At 36.8% G+C, this 25,352-nt stretch overlaps 1 protein-coding gene across 1 annotated transcript in view; it reads left to right on the top strand.

Moving 5' to 3' along the window:
- LOC125665797 (integrin alpha-2-like) overlaps positions 1 to 20,370 on the top strand; it is a 54,459-nt gene extending 34,089 nt beyond the window's left edge. Inside the window, exons 9-20 of the mRNA XM_056150924.1 lie at positions 663 to 824; positions 2,881 to 2,986; positions 4,797 to 4,991; positions 5,879 to 6,085; positions 9,585 to 9,727; positions 10,046 to 10,183; positions 14,708 to 15,171; positions 17,159 to 17,315; positions 17,510 to 17,608; positions 17,707 to 17,832; positions 20,041 to 20,133; positions 20,233 to 20,370. Of these exons, the coding sequence (XP_056006899.1) occupies positions 663 to 824; positions 2,881 to 2,986; positions 4,797 to 4,991; positions 5,879 to 6,085; positions 9,585 to 9,727; positions 10,046 to 10,183; positions 14,708 to 15,171; positions 17,159 to 17,315; positions 17,510 to 17,608; positions 17,707 to 17,832; positions 20,041 to 20,133; positions 20,233 to 20,370 (2,028 nt within the window). The remainder of the gene's footprint in view (positions 1 to 662; positions 825 to 2,880; positions 2,987 to 4,796; positions 4,992 to 5,878; positions 6,086 to 9,584; positions 9,728 to 10,045; positions 10,184 to 14,707; positions 15,172 to 17,158; positions 17,316 to 17,509; positions 17,609 to 17,706; positions 17,833 to 20,040; positions 20,134 to 20,232) is intronic.
- The last annotated feature ends 4,982 nt before the right edge of the window (positions 20,371 to 25,352 follow it).

Genomic DNA, 25,352 nt, shown 5'->3' with positions numbered 1-25,352 from the left:
TCTGCCCAGTTTGTTTGTGTTACTAATGTTAATGGTGATATAGACAGGGAAATGTTTACCTCAGTTTCTCTGTGTTATTGGTTTTAATGGTGATACAGACAGGGGATGGTCTGCCCAGTTTCTTTGTGTTACTGATGCTAATGGTGATATATGCAGAGGATGTTCTGTCCAGTTTCTATGTGTTACTGGTGTTAATTGTGATACAGACAGGGGATGTTCTGCCGAGTTTCTATTTGTTATTAATGTTAATGGTGATATAGACAGGGGCTGTTTTACCCAGTTTCTATTTGTTACTAATGTTAATGGTGATATAGACAGGGAGATGTTTAGTACAGTTTCTCTGTGTTACTAATGTTAATGGTGATATAGACAGGGGATGTTTTGCCCAGTTTCTATTTGTTATTAATGTTAATGGTGATATAAACAGGGGGTGTTCTGCCCAGTTTCTATTTGTCATTAATGTTAATGGTGATATAAACAGGGAAAATTTTGCCCAGTTTCTTTGTGTTACTGGTGTTAATGCTGATACAGACCGGGGGATGTTCTGCCCAGTTTCTATGTGTTACTATTGTTAATGGTGATATACACAGGGGGCATGTTCCAGCTTCTATGTGTTACTGATGTTAATGCTGATGTGAGAGGTATTTCTATATATACTTCAGGCAGGCGGAGGATTTGCCCAGTCTCTATGTGTTACCGATGTTAATGCTGATGGTATGGATGATATTATTGTCGGGGCTCCTTTGGAGTATGTAAACTTGACTGATCAATCCTCGATTGAGGTCGACGTGGGGAGAGTATACGTGTTCCTTGGAAGCAACGAGGTATGTCTGCGTTATGCTTTTAGGAACTGTAAAATAATTAAGGAATGACTTTAATTCTGTGGCAAGTTATACGAGTATAACCTGGTTTGGGTCAGTTTACGCTTTATAATCCGCGAAGCGAAGCGGATTATAAAAAAGCGTAAACTGACCCAAACCAGGTTATACTCGTATAATTTGCTCCAGAATTAAAGTCATTCCTTATAATTCAATGCAAGAGACAAACATGCTAACCTTCGTTTATCAAAATGTATATAAACTCGGAAAAATACAAGTCAACTGAGCCGCGCAATGATTCACTTGGCAACAACGACGAAGCCTGTGAAGGTCGCCATCTTTAATCTTAGTTCTACGGAGCTTAGCCTATTTATCGAAATATTGTATCCAAGATGAAGTTTGTTATGATAGAAAATATGTGTAGACTATGCATGCAATGCGTATTTCGCTGCCCTTTAGAGATAGAGATCGACTTTGAAGTCGCTCATCTCGGACAGATTGAGAAAATACGGGAAATTGCATTGTTTTGCCCTACCCAAAATAAATTTTCAAATATCTGAAAATGCAATAATTTGCGGCTTTTAACTCTGTGAAAACATCTACTACATGAAAACTTACCCTTGTATGCAACGTTGTCGCTAATAGTAAATCCGACACAAGAAAATATGTAAGCAAGTGACAAATCGCGATCCACATGTCAATGTGTCTGACGTCATGTGATAAAATTTGACGTATGAATTTTTGTTAGCTTTGTTGAAAGACAGACATATCAAGCAATGAACCCCCCCCCCCCTTTCCCGAGTGAGAAATGTTTTCAAAATGAACAGGGTAATGCTTACTTGGCAAATCATTCATTTGAATATAATCTCTTTGTTTTTTAATCTATTATTCGACCATACATACAGAGAAAGATATTTTACAACAGTGATTTGCGTACAAGTATGAAGTAGATGCTAATATTGACAACGAGAGAACAACATGTGTATCAAACCGAAGTATCTTATTGTACGCGTTGACTTTCTATTCCATAGAAGGCTGAAAACAGTGCTGCGATGTAAATCTAGAGAGAGAAAAAAAAAATAGTTCCGGCATCTGGTTGTCAAAGGTGTGTGTCCCCATACCAAACCAGGTTATACAAAAATAACTTGCGTTCCTCAATTGGAATTTGACCAATCAGAAACAAGGATACAATAAGAATTAAATTATTTCTAAGTAAATACAGTAAATTCGGGAGAACCCAATATAGAAAGCCCAAATGTTAACAATATTTCCTTCGTTTAAACAAATATTGGCAGTATGAGAATTGTCATGTATTTTGTGAAAAGATACGATGCGCAAGAGCTTGTTCTGCGTATTATCAGTTTTTATAACGAGACAGGCTACTGGCAAACAAGTTGATGTTACAGGGATTTCTACAGTTTCGTTTAAAGTCAGCATTTCGCAAATTCTTTGGTCGTTATAACGATCTAGTTTGCTAATACAACCTATCATTGGGTCAAATGCTGTCTCGCGTGTTTCATATCGACTGTTGGGCCATTTGTGGAGCTTAGATTTTGACGACGGATTACTCCGTATACCTGATCAATGTCACGGCGGGTGTGACCGGTCGACAGGGGATGCTTACTCCTCCTAGGCACCTGATCGCATCTCTGGTATATCCAGGGGTCCGTGTTTGCCCAACTCTTTAATTTATATTCCTTATGACATTGATCACTGTTTGTTATCTTCACCTTTCATACATGAATTTAATGCAGATCTTTTCATGTACTACCAAATACCTGTATCAAAGTTTTCACTCGAATATATAAGATATTTTTTTAAAACTCTTCTCAAGAACCGCAAGGGAATGAATTGGTATAGGGATCTCATACTAGTCCAATCTGATGAGTGCCTCTCAATATCATACCAATATCATTCAGTTGGAGGTCAAACGTCGGCACCATAGAGCTACATGATATATACACCTATCATGGTAGTCGCCGGAACTCAATGCTTAACATTAATTTTGTCGCAATTTAGGAAAATATGCTAATATCAAGAATAATTTATTTTTGACTCGAAGATAATCAGGGACGATGGGATTCCTATCACTGGGGATAATGTATTCTTGAGCAGATTTGGAACAGCTCTAGCTGCGCTCGGAGACATTAATGACGACAATTACAGAGGTATGTCGGATCTACACGCAAGAATATTTCAACAAGCTCAAGTAGAATCCTTTAAATATGATAGTTCTTATGAATGCCAAATGAGTTTCTATAGATATAGTTCTTATCGATGTCATGCAGTTTTCTATAAATATAGTGATTATTAATTCCAAGCAGTTTTCTGTAAATATATGGATCATTAATATCAAGCAGTTTCCTAGACAATGTCAAGCAGTTTCTAAACTTATAGTAATTATTAATTTCATGCACTTTTCTAGACAATGTCAAATATTTTTCTATAAATATAGAGATCATTAATTTCAAGCAGTTTTCTATGCACATAGTGATGATTACAAGTAAAGTAGTTTCCTAGATATTTAGTGATTATCAATGTCAGATAGTTTTCTATAAATGTAGTTCTCATTAATGTGAAGTAGTTTCTTAGAAATGCAGCGATTTTCAATTTCAATTGGGTTTATATAAATGTAGTGATTATCAGTGTTAAGGTGTTTGCTATAAATCTAGTACATGTAATTATGAAGGTCAAGGCGTTTGTTATAAATGTACTAATAATGAAGGTCAAGGCTTTTACTATAAATGTAATGATTATCAATGTATAGCATTATTCAATAAATCAAATAAGTATCAATGTGATATTGTATCTTATCAATTTAAGGAAATTTCACAGCGTTTGAAAACCATGCGTGCTAAGGGCTTTAGCAATGGGGTTGATTTATTGAAGAAGTTGTATCATGGAAGTCATACTATTATATGCTGCTTGTACATTAGCTATTGCTTTTTATGTTTGTCCTGTTGTGTAATGCAGAGTTATGTGCTCCTTTTATGTTTATCCTGTTGTGTAATGCAGAGTTATGCGCTCCTTTTATGTTTGTCCTGTTGTGTAATACAGAGTTATGTGCTCCTTTTATGTTTATCCTGTTGTGTAAGACAGAGTTATGTGCTCCTTTTATGTTTGTCCTGTTGTGTAATACAGAGTTATGTGCTCCTTTTATGTTTATCCTGTTGTGTAATACAGAGTTATGTGCTCCTTTTATGTTTATCCTGTTGTGTAATGCAGAGTTGTGTGCTCCTTTTTTGTAATGTTCCAAAATGCTTCTCACATGTAGACTTGCGGGCCATTCAATAAAAAATACTTTTTCGATACTTGATAATCTCATTGTTACGTGTAAAAGTGTGTGTAGCTTCCTCATTATAACATCTCTTCATTCTACCTTCTCTTAATTCAGCTCCACCTTTATTCTACCACCCTCGTAATTTTACCATCCCTTCGTTCTACCACCCTCGTAATTTTACCATCCCTTCATTCTACCAACCTCGTAATTTTACCATCCCTTCGTTCTACCACCCTCAAGATTTTATCATTCTACCACCCTCGTAATTTCACAACTCTCTTCATTCTATCACCCTCGTAATTTTACCATCCTTTTCATTCTATCACCTTCTTAGTTCTACCATCCTCTTCCTTCTACCACCGTCTTAATTTTACCGCCTTCGTAATTCTGCATTACTCTTTTACCACCCTCTTCGTGGTATCTATGTTCTATGCAAATAAGACAGGCGAGTCTTATTCCTATAGAAACCTTTATCTAATCGATGTGTTTGTTTAAAATACAGCTTCCTAAAGCGCTCTGTTACAGTGACTGCAATTTAGTTCATGCATGCAAAAAAGTTGTTATGATGAGCTATGCAAACTAAGTATGAAGTTGTACATCAGACCATTGAAAAAGGAATATACATATATATAGAAAACGTTTCCTCATATTGTTTCTCTAATTTGCTTGTATACCTGGTTTTATTTTCCGATTACTAGACCTTGCTGTTGGAGCTCCGTTTGAGAATGAAATGAGGGGTGCTGTTTACATCTTCAACGGATGTTCAACTTCGTGTGTGAAAAACTGGCAATATTCGCAGAAAATCCTAGCAGGATCAATCCATGTAGACTTGCGGGGCTTTGGTTTCTACATCTCACGGTCGCAAGAAGACATCGATGACAACGAATACAGGGGTGGGATCTTTAGGAAGATTAGCAATATTCTAAATACTAGATATCAAATCTATACTGACGAACTATTGATAATTTAATTTTATATGATGAGAGTCTGAAGCTATACAAACAATCCTGTGTCATAACTGTCAAATGAAAGGTGAAGGTAACGAAAGGTGATCAATCTCATAACTCCTTTAAGCAATACAAAATAGAGAGTTGGGCAAACACCGACCCCTGGATATACCAGAGGTGGGTTCAGGTGCCTAGGAGGAGTAAGCATCCCCTGTTGAACAGTCACACCCGCCGTGAGTCCTATATTTTTATCAGGTAAACGGAATTATCCCTAATCAAAATTAGTTTGCCAAGAACTGTTTAACAATCGGTATGAAACAAGCAAGACAGAAATTTTCTTGGGGATTATATTTTGTAATGTTCTGTCAAAACTGAATTTTTGAGATTAATATTAAATCGTTGTTAGGGTTTTAATTCATTCTAATAATTCCTTATATTTCTTATAAAATTTGTTTCTTTACAATCAGTGAATCCAACATAGAACTCCATTCTGAGGGAAGGTCGGCCAATTATACATTGTTTCATCAAATAATGTGTTTAATTCATAATTCTATAATGCACATTAAACTTACATATTGCATTAGTGTATTTACATGATATTCCTTACACTCAAATATAATTTTTGAAAATCACACAAGTGATAGTATTTATGTTTTAATAGAGTATCTAAAATTGTTTGTTCTATCTACATTTCTAAATAAAAGATGACATAACACAATCGGCGTGTTTCCATGGAAACAATTTAGAAGCATTACAATTTTAGGGGCCGATTTGATGCTCTGCATTCAAATTATGTTGTCCATGTTCTAATGATTTTCGTATATATTTTACAGATTTTGCTGTTGGATCTTACAGTTCTGGAATGGCTGTAGTTTTAAGATCTCGACCACTTGTATCTATTGAGCCAACAATTCACTTTACACAAAACCCGATACCATTAAATTCATCCGGACTCGGCTGTTCCGCAGTGAATGATCTTCCGTGTCTGGAAATACAAGTTTGCTTTAACCTAACAGGAAGAGGTGTTTTGTCAAGTACATGTATGTTTTTCATTTCAAAAACGTGTCTTCTTTGGAAAATGTTAATACATGTACTGTATGCAACAAATATCACCAAATTGAACCCATAGAATTAGCCCGTAGAAAAAAATCAAAGTACTAAAAGTACTCAGAATATTTAAAATGAGAAAATAATCGATCAAGATTAATTGATTAATTAACACATTGTTAATTGTGATTATTAATGACTAACTAAATATTCTAGCTCGCGTGAATAGTTTAATTTCCAAACCACAATTTTGCATCTGAAATTGTAAACATAGAGGACTTTAGCTTCTTAATCTTTGAAGGGTCTTCGAAACGAGTATGAGGGGAGGCAGGAGACCCTAGGACTGACTAGCATTTCCCGCCTTCAGTTTGGAGCTATAGGGGTATCACCTGGGGCCTCCCAAGGTTGGGTCCACTTTCAGATCTCTGAAATTATCAAATGTGGCGTGCTCGAATAAAACTATACCGATCAAGAAATTAATAACAATACAGACTACCCACAAAACTCGAAAAAGGATCCAATTGACAAATGTGGGCAATGTCATTCACTTGAATTTTTTTTACATGTAATTATACATTTCATAGGGTCATGTTGGAGGTTAATAACAACGTAATCTTTGAAGAGTCCACAAAACAAATATCGAGGCAAGGTAGAGAACCCCTTTGGCTACCATTTCCTGTTATCACTTTAGGACTCTTAAGTATAACACCTGGGGCCTCTCGAGGATGGAACTACTTTTCAGATTTTTATCATTTTGGGAGATCGAATGAAATTAAACTAATTAACACAAATATTTCAAAATAAAATGTAGACGATCCTATAGGACAAGAAAAGGGACAGTAAGGAAAATTTGCTCCCCTGATTGTTCCTAATTTTACACTGAATATGGTCATAATGTAATCTTTGAAGAGTCCACTAAACAATTACGAGTATCCACGCAAGTTAGGGGACCCCTTCGACTATTATTTACCGCCCTAACATTGAGTGAGGATGAGGCCGCTTTTCCATTACTAACCAAGTGATCTAATAACAGAAAAATGATAAAAAGATAGAAAACAATACAGGCTATCATATAGAACCCTCAAAAGGTTTCAGGGAGCCTATGAAGCACTGTAGATTCCTTATTTTATGTGGGTACTTAATATGGCGAAATGACACGTAAACGTTAAATCGCGTGAACATGGATTCGCGTGTCGTCTGTTAATCAAGACTTCTTACAGAAAATTAAAAGCAAGGAATTATCTTTCGCGAATGACGACGCGATAATAAAATCCTCGCGTATAATTAGGAATTTACAGTAATTGACGACATCTGAATGTTCCTAATTGTACATCTCATAGGGTCAAAATGAAGGTTGGTAGCAACTTAATCTTTGTTATGTCCACTAAACGAGTATCGGTGCTCTTAGTGGGTTTGTCTGCATGTTTATCTACCCCTTGATCAGTTTTATGTCATACAATGTACGATCATTCCATATCTAATAATTATAGAGGCTTAAAAAGTATAGTGCCCCTACAACCCAAAGCTAAAGGCAAGAAATGATGCCCATGGCGACCTGCCACCACTACCTTCCCTATATACTTTCTTCGTCTGTTCTTCAATAATTAGAAAAAATTAACAAATTGTTAATTAACCGATCAATTTCATTATTGATGTTGATCGATTATTTGCTAATGTTGAATACTGAGTATTCCTTCTGGATATTGTCAGTATACTGATGGTTTCCTTACTGGCGGCTAGTATCTACGGGTTTGTTGACTGAGGGTTAGTGGCGGCTAGTATCTACGGGCTTGTTGACTGAGTGTAAGTGGCGGCTAGTATCTACAGACTTGTTGACTGAGGGTTAGTGGCGGCTAGTATCTACGGGTTTGTTGACTGAGGGTTAGTGGCGGCTAGTATCTACAGGCTTGTTGACTGAGGGTTAGTGGCGGCTGGTATCTACGGGTTTGTTGACTGAGGGTTAGTGGCGTCTAGTATCTACAGGCTTGTTGACTACTGATTAGTGGCGGCTAGTATCTACAGGCTTGTTGACTACTGGTTAGTGGCGGCTAGTATCTACGGGTTTGTTGACTGAGGGTTAGTGGCGGCTAGTATCTACGGGTTTGTTGACTGAGGGTTAGTGGCGGCTAGTATCTACAGACTTGTTGACTAATGGTTAGTGGCGGCTAGTATCTACAGACTTGTTGACTACTGGTTAGTGGCGGTTAGTATCTACAGACTTGTTGACTACTGGTTAGTGGCGGCTAGTATCTACAGGCTTGTTGATTGCTGGTTAGTGGCGTCTAGTATCTACGGGTTTGTTGACTGAGGGTTACTGGCGGCTAGTATCTACGGGTTTGTTGACTGAGGGTTAGTGGCGGCTGGTATCTACAGGCTTGTTGAATGAGGGTTAGTGGCGGCTAGTATCTACAGGCTTGTTGACTGAGGATTAGTGGTGGCTGGTATCTATGGGTTTGTTGACTGAGGGTTAGTGGCGGCTAGTATCTACAGACTTGTTGACTACTGGTTAGTGGCGGCTAGAATCTACGGGTTTGTTGAATGAGGGTTAGTGGTGTCTAGTATCTACGGGTTTGTTGACTGAGGGTTAGTGGCGGCTAGTATCTACAGACTTGTTGACTACTGGTTAGTGGCGTCTAGTATCTACAGGCTTGTTGATTGCTGGTTAGTGGCGGCTAGTATCTACGGGCTTGTTGACTGAGGGTTAGTGGCGGCTAGTATCTACGGGCTTGTTGACTGAGGGTTAGTGGCGGCTAGTATCTACGGGTTTGTTGACTGAGGGTTAGTGGCGGCTGGTATCCACAGGCTTGTTGACTGAGGGTTAGTGGCGTCTAGTATCTATGGGCTTGTTGACTGCGGGTTAGTGGCGGCTAGTATCTACGGGTTTGTTGACTGAGGGTTAGTGGCGGCTAGTATCTACGGGTTTGTTGACTGAGGGTTAGTGGCGGCTAGTATCTACGGGTTTGTTGACTGAGGGTTAGTGGCGGCTAGTATCTACGGGCTTGTTGACTACTGGTTAGTGGCGGCTAGTATCTACGGGTTTGTTGATTGCTGGTTAGTGGCTGCTAGCTTCAATCTAGAGATCACCCATTAGAAAAAAAAACACACTTCCTTACTGTCTGAATTTGCTTTATCTTTATTTTTACTGAAATTGGTAAGTAGATGTCAATCTACACAATTATAAATTTGCAAAAATGGCGAAAATAAAAGAAGCGACACGTTTACATGTGATGACATATTTGATTAATAAAAGCTTTTCAAGTTGTAAACCAAACGTATTGGGTGACCCCATAATATGATTTATACTTGTACTTAGGAATATATAGAAATTTTCCGTATTGGTAAGAATTTCCTGAGTGGTTGCTATCTGTATCTAAACCTTAATATACAGATCAAAATAAAGATATATAAAGCCAAAGTTGTTCAAATCCTTTTTCGTTTTTCTTCCAAATCTCGTGCCCTTGTACACCAGACATTCACATCATTTTTAAACAGATATCAATTTTTCTCTCGTGGGCGACACAATGATGACGAAACCACGTATACTAATTGATGGGGATAAGAACAGACTTGACGTTACAGATTTTCGTGTAAACAAAAGCAGTTCTTCATGTACGGATTTGGAAATACACGTTGAGGTACACACAAATGAAAGAGATATAGACGTATCATTGTTTGTGAGAGAGATAGAGACTTATCATTGTGTGGTGAAATAGCGTGGTGTTGGAGATGAACAATTTTGATTCGTTATAAATGTGTTTCGTTATATTCAGTAAGTTCACAATAAGGTGTATAGCATGTAATACTACAGTGAATTGAATCACTTCAATATACGTCTGAATTGATTTTAAACGTGTTCGCTGGAACCGTGTTTTATTGTATTTAGATTTAAATCCAACAATTTCTTGTAAAGGTTTTATATTCTGTTCAGTGACAATTTGAAATGTATTTTACAGGAGGCTGGCATACCCTTTTTCAACTCTATCAACGAACCTATAGTATTTATGGTCAATTTGTCTCTCAGTGGAAAATCGTCGGATTTGGAGGTCTTGCCTATTTTGAGAAAGGAATCTGTGACCTCCCATCAAAACAACGTACGTATTCAGTTTTTAGTTTACCTGAGCTGAGAGCTTTTAAGATTTAAAAATGAGTGTTTCTTATTGAAGTTTAACCACATGGTGTGTTGTCGGTCTATGAACGTTTCACATACTCAAAGGCAAACTAACAACAGAACTTTATTACAATCCCGTGGGGATCCGGGTTTGAATAGGTCCGCAGTGCCCCTTGCTTTTCGGAAGAGACAACTTAATGGGGCAGTCCTTCGGACGATCCCGCAAAAACCGACGTCCCATGTCACAGTAGGTGTGGCACAATAAAGATCCCTCCTTGCTCCAAGCATAGGCCTACATTTTTCAGCCTTCATCGAAAAGGGTGACGTCTCCATATGAGTGAAAAATTCTCAAACGGGATGATAAACAATGTAAAATCAATCAATGATTACAAATGAGATGTCTTAATTCAGCTTTTTCATCTTTAATGTCCCATATTTATGTAGCAATATTTCATCAACACCTGTATTTGGTGTCTGATTTGATACATGATATCTTGATTCGCGTATGATCAATTTTGATTCGATGCAAGTTACTGATAAGTGAATTGATGTTAAAGGAGTTTCAACAGTCTTGTTTAAAGGCAGCATTTCACAAATTCTATGACAGTTATCATGATCTAACTTTCAAATACAAACTATCACCACAGGTCACCACACTGACCAGTAATGATAAAACTGTGGCCAGTCTCAAACTATCACCACAGGCCACCGCACTGTCCAGTAATGATAAAACTGTAGCCAGTCTCAAACCATCACCACAGGCCACCACACTGACCAGTAATGATAAAACTGTAGCCAGTTTCTGTCAGCATATACGCTCTGTCGGCGTCCATCTCTTCTTATTTTAAGAAAACGCGCGTAATGTTCCGGAAAAATTACTAAATGGTTTGACTTCTAAATTGTATTTAGTGCAAAATTGTTTTTTACAGTGAAAAATGTTTGAAAATTGGAAAACAATGCCCGATTGAGGTTTTCTTATCATATATCTGAAAACTTTGAAGCGGAACGTTGGAATATGAAAAACATCACTTTTGGACACAAGTCTGCACTCTAAAGATTAGGTACTGGAATTACCCCCCGAAGAATTCGGCTCCTAATCAACGAGGGCTCAATCAGTTTTTGCATACCTGTGAGAGAGAGAGAGAGACAGAGAGAGAGAGAGAGAGAGAGAGAGAGAGAGAGAGAGAGAGAGAGAGAGCGAGGATACTACCCTTACTACAAATTGAACAGCTTATGGATATAAATTCGTAATTATGTGCTGCCTAATGTGTTAGGCTGTTATTTACATACTGATTTTGGCTACGGATTACTCTGTTTACCTGAACAAGGTATAGGGTTCAAGGTGGGTGTGAACCCGGTCATCAGGGTATGCTTACTCCTCTTGGGCACATGCTCTCACCTCTGCTGTGTCACGGGTTCTGTGTTTACCCTTCTCTCAAATTTGTATCTTTTAAAGGATTTACGGGATTGATCACTGTTCGTTATATTCACTTGTTCATTTAATTTTTGACTTCCGTCTCAGAAACACTTCACTTAATTCAACCAAGCTGACCACAGAACTGGTGACAGAACGTCACTGGGCAAAGGGTAAATGAAGGGTCCTTCGTCTGAAGGGAGATCGATGGTTAAAAAAAATAATGGCAAAACGATGAATCATTTATAGATCTGCTCAAATACAATGTACCGGTAAAGTCAAATTAACCTTATGTGACTGCTTTCCTTATAAACACTAATCAAGGATTTCAAACCATGACCCATGGGGCCGTTTAAATGTTTTATATAGGAATTTGATAGTACCAGGTGTTGTACTAAATGTACCAGGTGTAGCACTAGACATAACAGGTGTAGTACTAAATGTAACATGTAGTACTAAATGTAACTGGTGTAGTACTAAATGTAGAACTGTGTTACTTATCGGGATCGATTGGGGGGGGGTCTTATTGTGTTAAAGCCTTTTGTGTTTAGAGCCTTGAGTTAAAGATGTCAGACGATTTCATGGTGATCTTTACTTTTATTGGTGTTTCAGTCTTTACCTACTTTTAACAGATCAGATTGAATAAGATTCTATTATATTCTGTAATGATCACACCAACAGAACGTTTTGCTGGGCTAGTAGACAACTATTTCATAGTCTTCTTATAGGAAATGAGTAAGCATGGTCAGTTATCAGTTAAGGTAATCAAACACGATAGTCAAGATTCCGCTAGCTCTAACATAAGATTGAACGCGCACCATGAAGTTAAATATAATGATTTCCGAAAGAAAGAAGTATATCCCACCTCTGGTGTTGTCCAGGGGTCCGTGTTTGCCTAACTATCTATTTTGTATTGCTTGTAGGAGTTATGAGATTGATCACTGTTCATTATCTTCACCTTGCATCAAAACAATATACTTACATGAACTAGAATATCGACTCGATATACTAATAATTATATTTATATCATTCGTGAGTTTAACTTATCCGTAATATGTTGTACGGTATGACCGTTGAACGAAGCCCATTGACATATTGCAAAACGACTTATAGACATTTTATCCGCCTCTTAATATAACTAGATGAATGTAAACAGTTACATTGTGACGTCATATTAGCTGCAATGTTTTTTCTTTTTCTCTCAAACCAATCAAAAACAAAACGTTTGAAGCTATGAGAAAGCTTGTCTGGAATTTAAAACGTTTATGGTACTTTCTAAACAATCTAATTATTATGTCTCCCCTTCAAAGGGGAGACATATTGTTTTTGTCATTTTTCTTCATCTTCAACCAAATTTTGTCCGGGCCCTAACTAGAGAACCCTTTGACTTTAAGACTTCAAACTTGGAACATAAGGAGATGGTATGGAGGAGGGGTGTCCGCCCCCAAAACTTTTGACCTTGACCCACTTATAAAGTCAAGGTCAATCTTTTACGTCAACATATAGTCCAGACCAATAGCTGAGAACCCTTTGAATTACGATTTCAAACTTGGAACGTGGAAAGAAGACATAGATACAAGGTGCACTGCATCAAAAATTTTGACCTTGACCCCTTTCTTCATTCAAAGTCAAATTTAAAAAAAAACATAAAGAGACCATAACTTTAACATTAAGACATTAAGACTTTGACATTAAGACTTCAAACTTAGAATATGAGAAGGGGGAATGAGGAAAGGGGGAATTCCACCAAAATTTTTTACCTTGACTCATTTATCAAGTCAAGGTCAATTGTTTATGTCAAAATATAGTCCAGACCAAACGCTGACTTGACAACCGTTTGACATTAAAACTTCAAACTTGAAATATGGAGAGATGATATGGAAGAGTGCACAAAATTTTTTGACCTTGACCCCTTTCCTCATTCAAGGTCAAATTAAGAAAAACATGAATTGACCATAACTTTAGAACGCTTTGACATTAAGACTTCAAACTTAGAATATGAGAAGGGGGAATGAGGAAAGGGGGAATTCCACGAAAATTTTAAACCTTGACCCATTTATAAAGTCAAGGTCATTTTTTTATGTCAAAATATAGTCCAGGCCAAAAGCTGACTTGACAAACGTTTGACATTAAAACTTTAGAATTGGAATATGGAGAGGTTATATGGAAGAGGGGTGCACACCACAAACATGTTTGACCTTCATCCACTTACAGTGTCAAGGTCACTCTTTTACATCAAGACTATAACCTGAGAACTATTTGACATTAGGATTTCAAACTTACAACTTAGAAAGCAGATATTAAGACAAAATATGCTGTACCAAAATCTTTGACCTTGACTCATTTCTTCATTCAAGGTCACTCTTTTACATCAAAGTATAGTCAAGACTATAACCTGAGAACCCTTTGACATTAGCATTTCAAACTTACAACTTAGAAAGCAGACATTAAGACAAGATGTACTGTACCAACATTTTTGACCTTGACCCATTTCTTCATTCAATGTCATGTTTTAAAAAAAACTTAATGATTTCATAACTAAGATTTGTTTGACATCAAGGCTGCAAACTTGCAATATGGAAAGGCAATATTGAGGGGGGTGCACATCACCAACATTTTTTACCTTGACCTACTTACATTGTCAAGGTCACTCTTTTGCATCAAAGTATAGTCCAGACCATAACCTGAGAACCCTTTGACATTAGGTTTTCAAACTTACAACGTGGAAGGCAGATTTAAGACAGATGTACTTTACCATTTTTTTTTTTACCTTGACCCATTCCTTAGAAAGCAGACATTAAGACGCTTGCACTCATTATTGTTGCCCCGGTTATTAGACAATCAAACTTTGAAAGGGAGACATCTGGATTTTTTGTAAAAAAAACAATACCCACTAGTTTTAATTACGGAATTGTCAATGAAGTATACCGCAGTGACGGCTACATTTTTCCAGAAGCATTATTGATAATACTCATCTTTTTTCAGCTGATGAAGAGCATATCACGTGACTTATATGTGTAATCATTGGAGCGAACTCGTCGCGTCGCTTCGCTCGCTAAAACTCGTTAATCGCTTTCATGGTTTATCATTTAGGTGACCTTCAAGACAACTTGTGGAAGAATGGAGCATTGTCAACCACACTTTGCAGGGAGTATTTCATCTCCTGTTAACGATGACAGTGGGGAGTATGAAACTTTTCGAATGGGTATCATTGTTAGAAACCACGGGGACCCGGCAGTCAACACCGTCATTGAAATATCGAAAGATCCAGAAATAGAATTCTCAGGATTTGTTATTTTTCAAGATACAAAACAAGTTTCGTGCAATGACAGCAATCTAACTACTGTTTTGTGTGATGTAACCGAAAGACCCTTCTTCCAACACCAGCTTGTCAATATCAGTATCGATTTCAGAATAAATTCACAATATGATGGTGCAAGAGGTTTTGTGGACATTCGTATTGGAGTTCGTTATGTTCCAAGGGGTCAGAGTATTACGAACAGATCCGATATTTCACAAGTTCGTATAGAAAGGAGGTCTGTGGTGACGGTGGGTGGGTATGTATTTATTTGATTCAGTAAGATGAATTTAAAAAAGCCATCCATTTATGTATTCATGAAGGTCTTACGGGTATAGTCAGTTTTATTCCGAAAACAAATGGTTTTATCATTGCGTTGAAAACCACTGATAGATATTATATATATTAGCGGAAAAAAGAAACGCAAATTCAGTTTTTGTGATATAACTTTTAGACACATGGACGAAATTTGATTATATTTGACACTGAGCTACGTCCGTGCAGTAAGAAATTGTTTTTCGTTAAAATTCAGGCGACCATCACCCCCACTCAACGCTGCATGCTTTCAGTGCATTTTTTCTCAAGAAAGCGTGCATCCGGGGTACTCTTCCACCATATATGCTGGTAAATCATTGCAAATCGAACATTGCAACAGCTCAGGTCAGCTGCACAACATTTCTTTTCGAAGCGATTGTAGAGCCACAGGAAAATTGGGTGACCGTTCCAGGAACGCACTCCCGCGCGTTGCGTCGCGACGTCAAGATAGAGGTACCTCCGTAACCTATTTCAGACGGCAACGGAGACGACACGCCAAGTTGTCGGCAATCATGGTCGGCCAATGTCTCCAAGAACGGTTAGGAATCGGTTGTGGGAGTTTCATTTAAGGCCATGGCGCCCCAATGTTGATCCGCTACTTACACAGAGGCGACGCCAATGTCGAGTGCAGTGGCTGCTTGCACATGCGCTTAATTGGTTTCGTTTGGTCCATTGGAGACACGTGTTGTTCACTGACGAATCTCACTTCACTCTTAACAGGTGAAATGGACGACAATGTTTCTATCGACGCCGTGGTGAGCGATATTATGTCGCTTGCGTAACGGAAGGGGACAGATTCGGGGGAATGCATGTTGTGGTATGGGCAGGGATATCTCAAGGCGAGAAAAACACCTCTCACGGTTATCCATGGCAATCTTACAGCAGTAGCATATCGGAATCAGGTCTTGAGAACACACGTCCTTCCTCTTATCCATCAACATAACCTTACGTGACAGCAGGACAACACGAGACCCCATGTTGCTAGCGTTTATCGTCACTTTCTGGCTTGAAATTACATCCCATTTCTTGATTGGCCACCACACAGTCCGTATTTGTCCTCAATCGAGCATTTGTGGGACGAGGCGAACAGGAAAGTTAGGAAGCGCGTCAATGTCCCATATAGCGTCATTAAACTCACGCAGGCCCTTATTCAGGAGTGGATTAATATCCCTCAAAGAAGAAAAACACCTTCATGGGGTCAATGTTAAGGAGAGTAAGAGCAGCGAATGAAATCAGGGGTGTGCACACACGCTACTGATTTGAATCAGGAAATGGCGTAGGGTACCCTTGTTTTAACGCTATTCATGTAATCGCCGCCTGTGATAGGACAACAAAAATCATCACATTGTATTCGGAAATGATTGAATAATCGAGAAACCCAAAAATGAACAAATCATGTAAATAAATATATGTCGAAATACAGCCGTTTCTTGCTAATATATATTCTAAAATAAAACACGTAACACAACAACAGCTTTTTTCGGAATGAATGTATGCTTAGTACCATTACAGGGTATATGGAAAAATACCAGGCTAGTACAATGGGGGTATAAATAGCCAATTAAAATCAGTTTCATTCTATATCCCTGTAATATAGAAGCATGCTATAAAGTACTTAACAAGTGGGGTTGAATGGAATGTTAGGGAGCCCATAAGATTATCCCAATCATATGAATGTCCTTTGATAATAATTGTAATTTTGCCTTCATAATGATTATAAATGTATCCTTACAACTGGAAATCCTCTTGATAATGATAGTAAACTTCTCCCTAAAATGGTTGTAAATCTATACATTTTACTGTCACGTGATCATGCTACTGAAGCTTCCTTTTTCTTGCCAGATGATCTTAGGTTTTCATGTAAAGATGACTGTTTATATTCAAGGCAATAATTGAACAATAATTTCATTTTCAATTTGTCATCACTACAGCGAACCTAGAGAAGACCAAAAAGAACTCAACAGTACCTCCAAAGCATTACTTCACAAAGAGACGTTCAATGTGTACAACAGCGGGCCCAGTGCCGTGGATGGATTACTTCTACAGATAAGTGTACCATGGGCCTATGATGGTGTCCAGCTATTGAATGTGCGTCTAAGTGTCATATTTTCGTTGTCCTTGGTTGATATTATCGATAAATTGGCATATTGACATTGATAAGTATCACCTCGGTCAATAACTAAGTACTATAGTAAAAATCAAATTGTCAATGAAATGTATACATTTCAATCTCTGCGTTGATTTTATTCATTGTTGTGATATTCTGTTTCTCTGTGTTATAGGATATTAACTACAACAAAGATATATGCAAGTTAAAAGCGCCTTCAACGAGACCCGATCTATTAACCCCATCAGTTGATGATGATGACATCTTAGATATTGTGAGGAACTCTAACACTGCTGATAAACCATATCCGGTCATCAAGATCAACATACAATAGTGATATCACATTCCATATGCTATTTTCTTCCATTCCAGAATTGTTCCGAACCAGCGGTTGATTGTCGTGTACTAGAATGTACATTACGAAAGCTAATGAAGGAAGGTTCGGATGTCGTGGTCCTTCATATAAATATCACAACGAATATATTGGATTTCCTAGATGTAATCTTTAGTTACTGAGACCATAGTAACTGTATACGGTTTTTAGCTCACCTCAGCTGAAAGCTCAAGCGAGCTATTCTGATCACCTTTTGCCTGTCGTCTTGTCCATCCGTCCTTCTGTCCATAAATTTTTCACATTTTCATCGTCTTCAGAACAGCTAGGCCAAATTCAATCAAACTTGGTACAAATCATCCATGGATGAAGGGTATTCGAGTTTGTTCAAAGAAAGGGTCCCGCCCCTTTCAAAGAGAAGGTAATCACGAAAATGCAAAATCAGGTCATTTAGAATATTTTTCTCAAGAACCACCAGGCCAGGAAATTTCAAATTAACATGGCAGCTTTTTCACATAGCGCAGATTCAAGTTAGCTAGAAATCATGGCTCCCAAGCATAGGGTGGGGCTACAATAGGGTATCAAAGTTTTACATACAAATATGTAGAGAAAATCTTCCTCTCGAGAACCACTGGGCCAGGAAAGTTCAAATTTACATGATAGCTTCCTTGTATATAGTGCAAATTCACACCTGTAAAACTCATGGACCTCAAAGGTAGAGTGAGGCCACAATTATGTAGGAAAAATCTAAAAATCATCTTTTAAATAAAACAGGGCCAGAAAAATGGAACTTTACACGAAGGCTTCCTGACATAGAGTAAATCCAAGTTCGTGCAATACATAGTACCCAGGAGTAGGGTGAGGCCACAATATGGGATCAAAGTGTCATATGATGACATATAGGAAAAATCTTTGAAAATATATCTTGAACTATTTACGCAAGGGATTTCATATTTTGTATATAGATTCTTTATCGGAAGATTTTATTTTTCATGAAGTTTGACCTTGAAATTGGAACTGCTTTGTAAATATCTGACCTATTCAAGATCTCTTGAACTATTTAAGGTAGATTTTTCATATTTTTATATAGGTTTCTTATGGCAAGACCTTTCATTTCATACTATGACCTTTGACCTTGGAATATGACCTGCTTTGAAAAAGGTAACCTCTTCAATATCTTTATAACCATTCAAGGTAGGGTTTTCAGATGTTGTATATAGATTCTTAAATTTTGACAAAACGTTGTGATGCAATTGTATTTGATCTTTTGACCTTTGCCCATTTTCTTAAAAATCTTACCTAATCAATATCTCCTGAACTATTTTCAGGTAAAGCTTCCATATTTTGTGTATATATTCTTTATGACAAGACCTTGTTGTGGTTTGATGTTTGACCTGGAAGTTTGATCTAATTTTAATAAAAATGTTGACCTATTCAATATCTCCTGAACTATTTAAGATCGAGCTTTCATATTTTGAATATTTCTTATAGTAAGATATCATACCATGATCTATAAACTTGTGATCTTGGTCTTATCCTGAACAGCAGGGTAATGTTAATCATATTAGTGTTTAGGCATCTCTGAGTTATGTGAATTAATTTTCAGTTATGTTGTGATCCTAGCTTTGGAAAATTGTAATGGTGAATATTTCTAAACAGGGAAAAATGTGTGATGGTGACGTTTTCTAAACAGGTAGAAATGTGTGAAGGTGAATATTTCTAAACAGGTATTCACCTTCACACATTTCTACCTGTTTAGAAATAGTCACCTTCATACATTTCCACCTGTTTAGAAGAGTCACCTTCATACATTTCTACCTGTTTAGAAATAGTCACCATCACACATTTCTACCTGTTTTAGAAATAGTCACCATCAGACATTTCTCCCTGTTCAGAAATATTCACCATCACACATTTCTACCTGTTCAGAAATATTCACCTTCACACATCTACCTGTTTAGAAATAATCACCTTCATACATTTCTACCTGTTTAGAAATAGTCACCTTCATACATGTAAAAATTATCATGGGAATAAAGATTGATTAAATATATTTTAAAAGAACAACGGCAGGGCCAATGTGACTCGGGTGAGCGGTGTGGCCCATCGGCCTCTTGTTATATCCCCCTGTTATTTGTGTCATTACTACTGCTGGATTAATTAGATCTGCAGTTTTATTCAAGTTCGATTACATTTTCTATATTGTAAAAGAGGTAAACTGTAAGAGAAGTTATCGCAATCCAGAGGATATATGATATTGATAACCTACCTGTATAATTATTCTAGAGGATATATGATATAGATAAACTAGCTGTATAATTATTTAAAATCTTGTTCTCACTAGTACACAGTATTGCTTCATATCTTGTATCTAGCGAGTGCGTGTTGTAAATTACATCACTTCCGGCAGACTTCTATTGTCCAACAACTCGACATTTGAGGGACGGTTACAAACGATAAACGGAGAGGTAACGGCTTAAGCATGTGTCTTGTATCTGTAATTATAATGTACATTTCCTAGAAGCAATATTCATGTTCATAACGAATTTGAAGGCTACTTTTTTCAGACAATTTTGAAGATTATATCAAAACACACTGCTTTCGAGTCCAGCAAAATTGATCTCGGCGTGGTGATTGGGGGCAGCATAGGGGGACTTGTATCCTTGATACTCCTGGGACTGGCCCTGAAGAAAGCAAGTTTTTAAAAGTTCTCAATAATTGTGTTCGGGGAATTATTTGCATGTCTTTCTCTCATATTGACCCTATTCTTATTTTTCTGACTATTCAACACCAGTATTTCGTATGTACAGTAAAACATGAATATAGCGAACTCCCAGAGCCAGCGAAAAACATTTCGTTATAATGAAACTTCGTTATATTCAGTAGAATTTTTTTAATTTCTTTCTCAATGGGAATATATATATATATATATATATATATATATATATATATATATAAAAGCACAAAAACCCAACAACACCCTGCTTTCTTAAAGTGTCGGATCTGAGAAGATACAAGGCCAGTAAAGAAATTTATAAAAGCACTGAAAAGGCCACGACACTGTTGGTTATTTAAAACTCAAATTTTCGACGCAACCCGCGTCTTTATCAAGAGACATAAATTACATAAACAAATAACACACAAAAACAAGTATCGATAAACTACATTGGTGAGAAGAGTGATACACTATTGTACTGAGTGATAAAAATGGTGGTGGTTACGTTGTAAAGCGTGTTTACTGACTATGGTTTAGAGAGTTTGTACCATGGTCGGGTCGGGATGAAAATAAAATTATTCTTGAAAAATTACAGAAATCAGAAAAATTTAGAGGGAAATCTTACAAAACAATGTGATTATGGAATAAAATGGTGGGAAGATAATGATATGGAGTGATTAAGTTCAAAACAATATTAGGTAGTCCGTACCATTGATGATTCGGATATGGTGAACAGCGAAAAATAATGATTGCCAGAAGAACACGGTTAAACAACAAACAAAGTCAATCAAAGGACACTGATCTAGCATTAAAATCAACAATCGAATAGGTGAATGGGAGAGAAGTCTAAGGAAAAAGATTCAATAATATTTTTATTTTTCAAGGTAATATATTTTTCAAGGTCAGACAAATTGAAGCCGCATTCTAGAAATTCTGATATCCCAACATAAAGAGCTATGCGAATCCGAATTTATGTTGATTTAGAATAATGTTTTACCATAGTTTAGAGGTCTTAAGATGATATATTAATAAAATACTAGTCTTCAAGGTCAATACATTTTTTCCTTATTATCATCCCCCCTTTTTTATTTTAAAATTGAGAGAGAGAGAGAGAGAGAGAGAGAGAGAGAGAGAGAGAGAGAGAGAGAGAGAGAGAAGAGAGAGAGAGAGAGCTATAAAATTTCATAATTGTAATGATTTCTTATGATGTTCTAACATAATTAGGAAGTATTGAAGGTCAAACAACAATCGCAATCCTGGGAATCCTCGCTATGGCTAAACAAGGAACTCAAGGTTAAATAAAGGAACTCAAGGTCAGAGCCTTGAAACCGAGGAAACGAATTGTATTTATATTAATCAAACAAAATAAGATATCTTATCGGGTGAATTTTGGTGATTAGGCTATGGAAACTGATTTTAACTAAGGATTTATCCTGGATTCATGCGCGTGAAATCATTCAAATTATTCATTCCACCTGGACGGAATGATTTTCTAGTCTACCCATAAATATGTTAGTTTTAAATATCAGTTTTACTTCACAAAAGACGTGAATTTGTTAAAAGCGTGTTCGTTGTAAGCGTGTTTTACGGTAGTAAAATGAATGTCGCATGTTAAAGGTCAAATCAATCATGAAGATCAAAGTTTGGGATATACATCTAGTGTTTCATAAATGTTTTAGATATATTCCTTATCAAAATTCTTCAAATATATTGTTCTATGATCTGAATGTCCTTAAAAGATGCCACTAAATATTGTTTATCGGCAAATTCCTTGAAAAAATATAGAAGGAACGGATTTCAGTTTTGAAAATACAGGAGGATATGAACTGTAACTCATCACACCGCCATACTTCGTTAACTGCAGCACATTCATATGGAAATGTCATTGTTACAATTGGTAAAGATATCTAAGGCCATCGTCGGAAACCCACAGTTGATTACGCTTCGTTCCTCTCTCCATCACCCGTAGGTCCATTCATTCCTACGAACGAAGCGTAACCAACCGTGGGTTTCTGACGATGATCTAAGGCAAACACATGGGATATGTGAATATAAATTTACATAAATATGAAGGATCGTATTTAGACTTCCCATCTTAAAAACATTTAAGGTACCTCATTACACCAAACGTTTCTATAATGGTTCGTTAAAACACCTTTCATGAAGTATGCTTTCATCTTCGAAAGAGTAGGGATCCAGGTTAGAATAGGTCCTCAGTACCCCCTTGCTTGTTGTAAGAGGCGACTGAATGGGGGCGGTCCTTCGGATGAGACCGCAAAAACCGAGGTCCCATGTCACAGCATGTGTGGTACGATAAAGATCCCTCCCTGCTCAATGGCCATAAGCGCCGAGCATAGGCCTAATTTTGCAGCCCTTCACCGACAGTGGTGACGTCTACATGTGAGGGAAATATTCTCGAGAGGGAAGTTAAACAATATTCAATCAATCAATCAATCGAAAGAGTGATACAAACTCTCAAAGATTCAATGATTTTAGCTGACCTGAGCTGAAAGCTCAAGTGAGCATTTCTGATTACCTGTTGTCCGTCGTTTGCCCGTCTGTCTGTCAATCTGTAAACTTTTGACATTTTCAACTTCTCCAGAACCACTTGGCCAATTTCAATCAAATTTTGCAAAAAACTTCCTTGGGTAAAAGGTTTTCAAACTTGTTCAAACGAAGGGCCTTTCAGAGAGGAGATAATCACAAAAAATGCAAAATAGGATGGGACATTTAAAAATCTGCTTAAGAACCAAAGAGCCAGAAGAGCTGAAATTTATATGAAAGCTTTCTGACGTAGTGCAGATTCAAGTTTGATAAAATTATGACACCCCCCCCCCCCGGGGGGGGGGGGGTAGGTAGGTTGGAGCCACAAAGGGGATCAAAGTTTTACATGGGAATATATACATGTAGATAGTGGGCCAGGAAAGTACAAGTTTACATGAAAGCTTTCTGACATAGTGCAGATCAAAGTTTGTTCAAATCATGGCTCCCGGAGTTAGGATGGGGCTACAATACGGAATCAAAGTTTTACATACAAATAATTTCTTAAATAAATAATATTTATGAAAATTAAAAACATTTTTTGTTCACATTATCTAAATCTAAGAATAAAATCATGTCAGTTAGAAAAATGATATATTGGAAAAATTGTTTTAAAAGAAATTGAAATAACGAAAAAGTTTATAGATTATTCAAATTTATATTTTCCTTCAGTATATTAATGGAGATATGACGTTATTGTAGAAAAAAAAGTTGGATACTATTAACATTTTTTGATTGGACAGGTTGGGTTTTTCGAACGCCAAAAAAGAGAGCAAGTTGATGAGTATAAACGTCGAACTGCGATCATGAAAAGACAATCGAGGATGTCCAAGATGTCCAAGGCATCTAGAAGCGGTGCAGCATTATATGATTTGTGGTTATGAACTGATCCATATAGAGTTGATGCAACATAAGATTATTTGGTTTATAAACTGATATTTCAACTTTATTAATGTATATACCTATCAATGTTTCGTTTTTATACTGTTGCTTTCACAGAGTGGATCGGATCTTCCGGATCACCACACTAGCACAATGGTTTTCCATATCAATATCATCTGAAACTAATGACGTCATAATGCATCAACGTGTGACAGTTTTGGCTTAATTAACATTTAAATTGTTAATTCATTACCTATGTTTATGCTACTATACATCCTGTAGATCATCATTTCTGTGTAAAGTCTGAATCTGATGTAAATTGTTCACTTTACTATTTTTCTCACATGTACTGTTTATACTGTTGAATTTGCCTCCATCTTGTCAATCATTCCAAAGTTAATTTGTTTCCTAACTTTTCATTGGTTTAAAGCTAGTGCCTTAAACTCACCAGAAATCGTTTTAGATTTTCACCCTGCAGTTTTCAAAGTCTCTTAGTTAGAGTAATTTTCATTGGTTAGAGTTAGTATATAAACAGTGACAGCGGCAGTTTCAAGTCACTTTGCTAGGGGCTAAAGAACCCACAGGTTCGTGCTCTCTCTATTCTTCTCTTCTTCTCTTGGGTTAAATCCCGGACTGCTCGTGCAGTCTTATTTTTTACCTGTTTAGGAAATAGTCTAAATTCTTTAAGATGTAATTTAGTCCCTGGATAGAGTCAGACTGGTTCAAGGTTGAATTAGATATCCCTTTACAACTTTACTTTATATAGCATTGTAGTTATTTTTTTTATGTAGAGAAATTACTGAGCTTAGTGCCTTTTTGATATTTAGGAATTTAAATTCAGTTTTGCTGGTATAGCGAGCCACCATGTGCTTTAGGGTTTGTTAGGTGTTGTATGGAAGCCTATTCCCTTATCCTTTGATATTTTTTAGGCCATAATATTTTCATTTTCCCCTTATTTATTTTTGTTATTTAAATTCATTTTGGTTATTAATTATTCAGTGGTCAATTCATCTTCGTTTTCTAACTCATTTACCTTTCTATTTTGTTTACATTTTTGGAGATTATTTTGAAAACTCATATGTTATTTGTTGTCAATCAAATTATTCAATATTATACTATAATAAATGATCTGTTAAAACTTTCAAACTCTCTTCTTATTCCAAGGTGTTGATCATAATTTAGGAATCTTATATCTGAACCTGGGTTGAACAAAAACAGGACCAGTCATTGTAAATTGACATTGTCAGTGGACTTAGTCTGTTCCTTAGTATTACGCCCTTCAGTACAGAGTTTAAGGGTACTTTGATAGTGTTTATGCTTTGGGCAGATTGAGTACACTTGGCGGCCGGAAACAGACTGGTTCCCGTTACAAACGCAACGTTTTCTTGTGGAAAATATCGACCGCGTCACAAACAAAACTGCGTACGCAAAATATAATTTCACTGTATTTCTATGTTTTTGATATTTTGGATTACAAATCTTTCATTTAAGGCTAAGAATGAATACTATTGGTATTGGATTAAGTCATTCTCGTCATGCATATTTATG

This window comes from Ostrea edulis, chromosome 10, assembly GCF_947568905.1.
Source record: "Ostrea edulis chromosome 10, xbOstEdul1.1, whole genome shotgun sequence".
In the NCBI taxonomy this organism is placed as follows: Eukaryota; Metazoa; Mollusca; class Bivalvia; order Ostreida; family Ostreidae; genus Ostrea; species Ostrea edulis.
The sequence above is the reverse complement of the archived record's forward strand: the minus strand, read 5'-3'. Positions and strand labels throughout refer to the sequence as shown.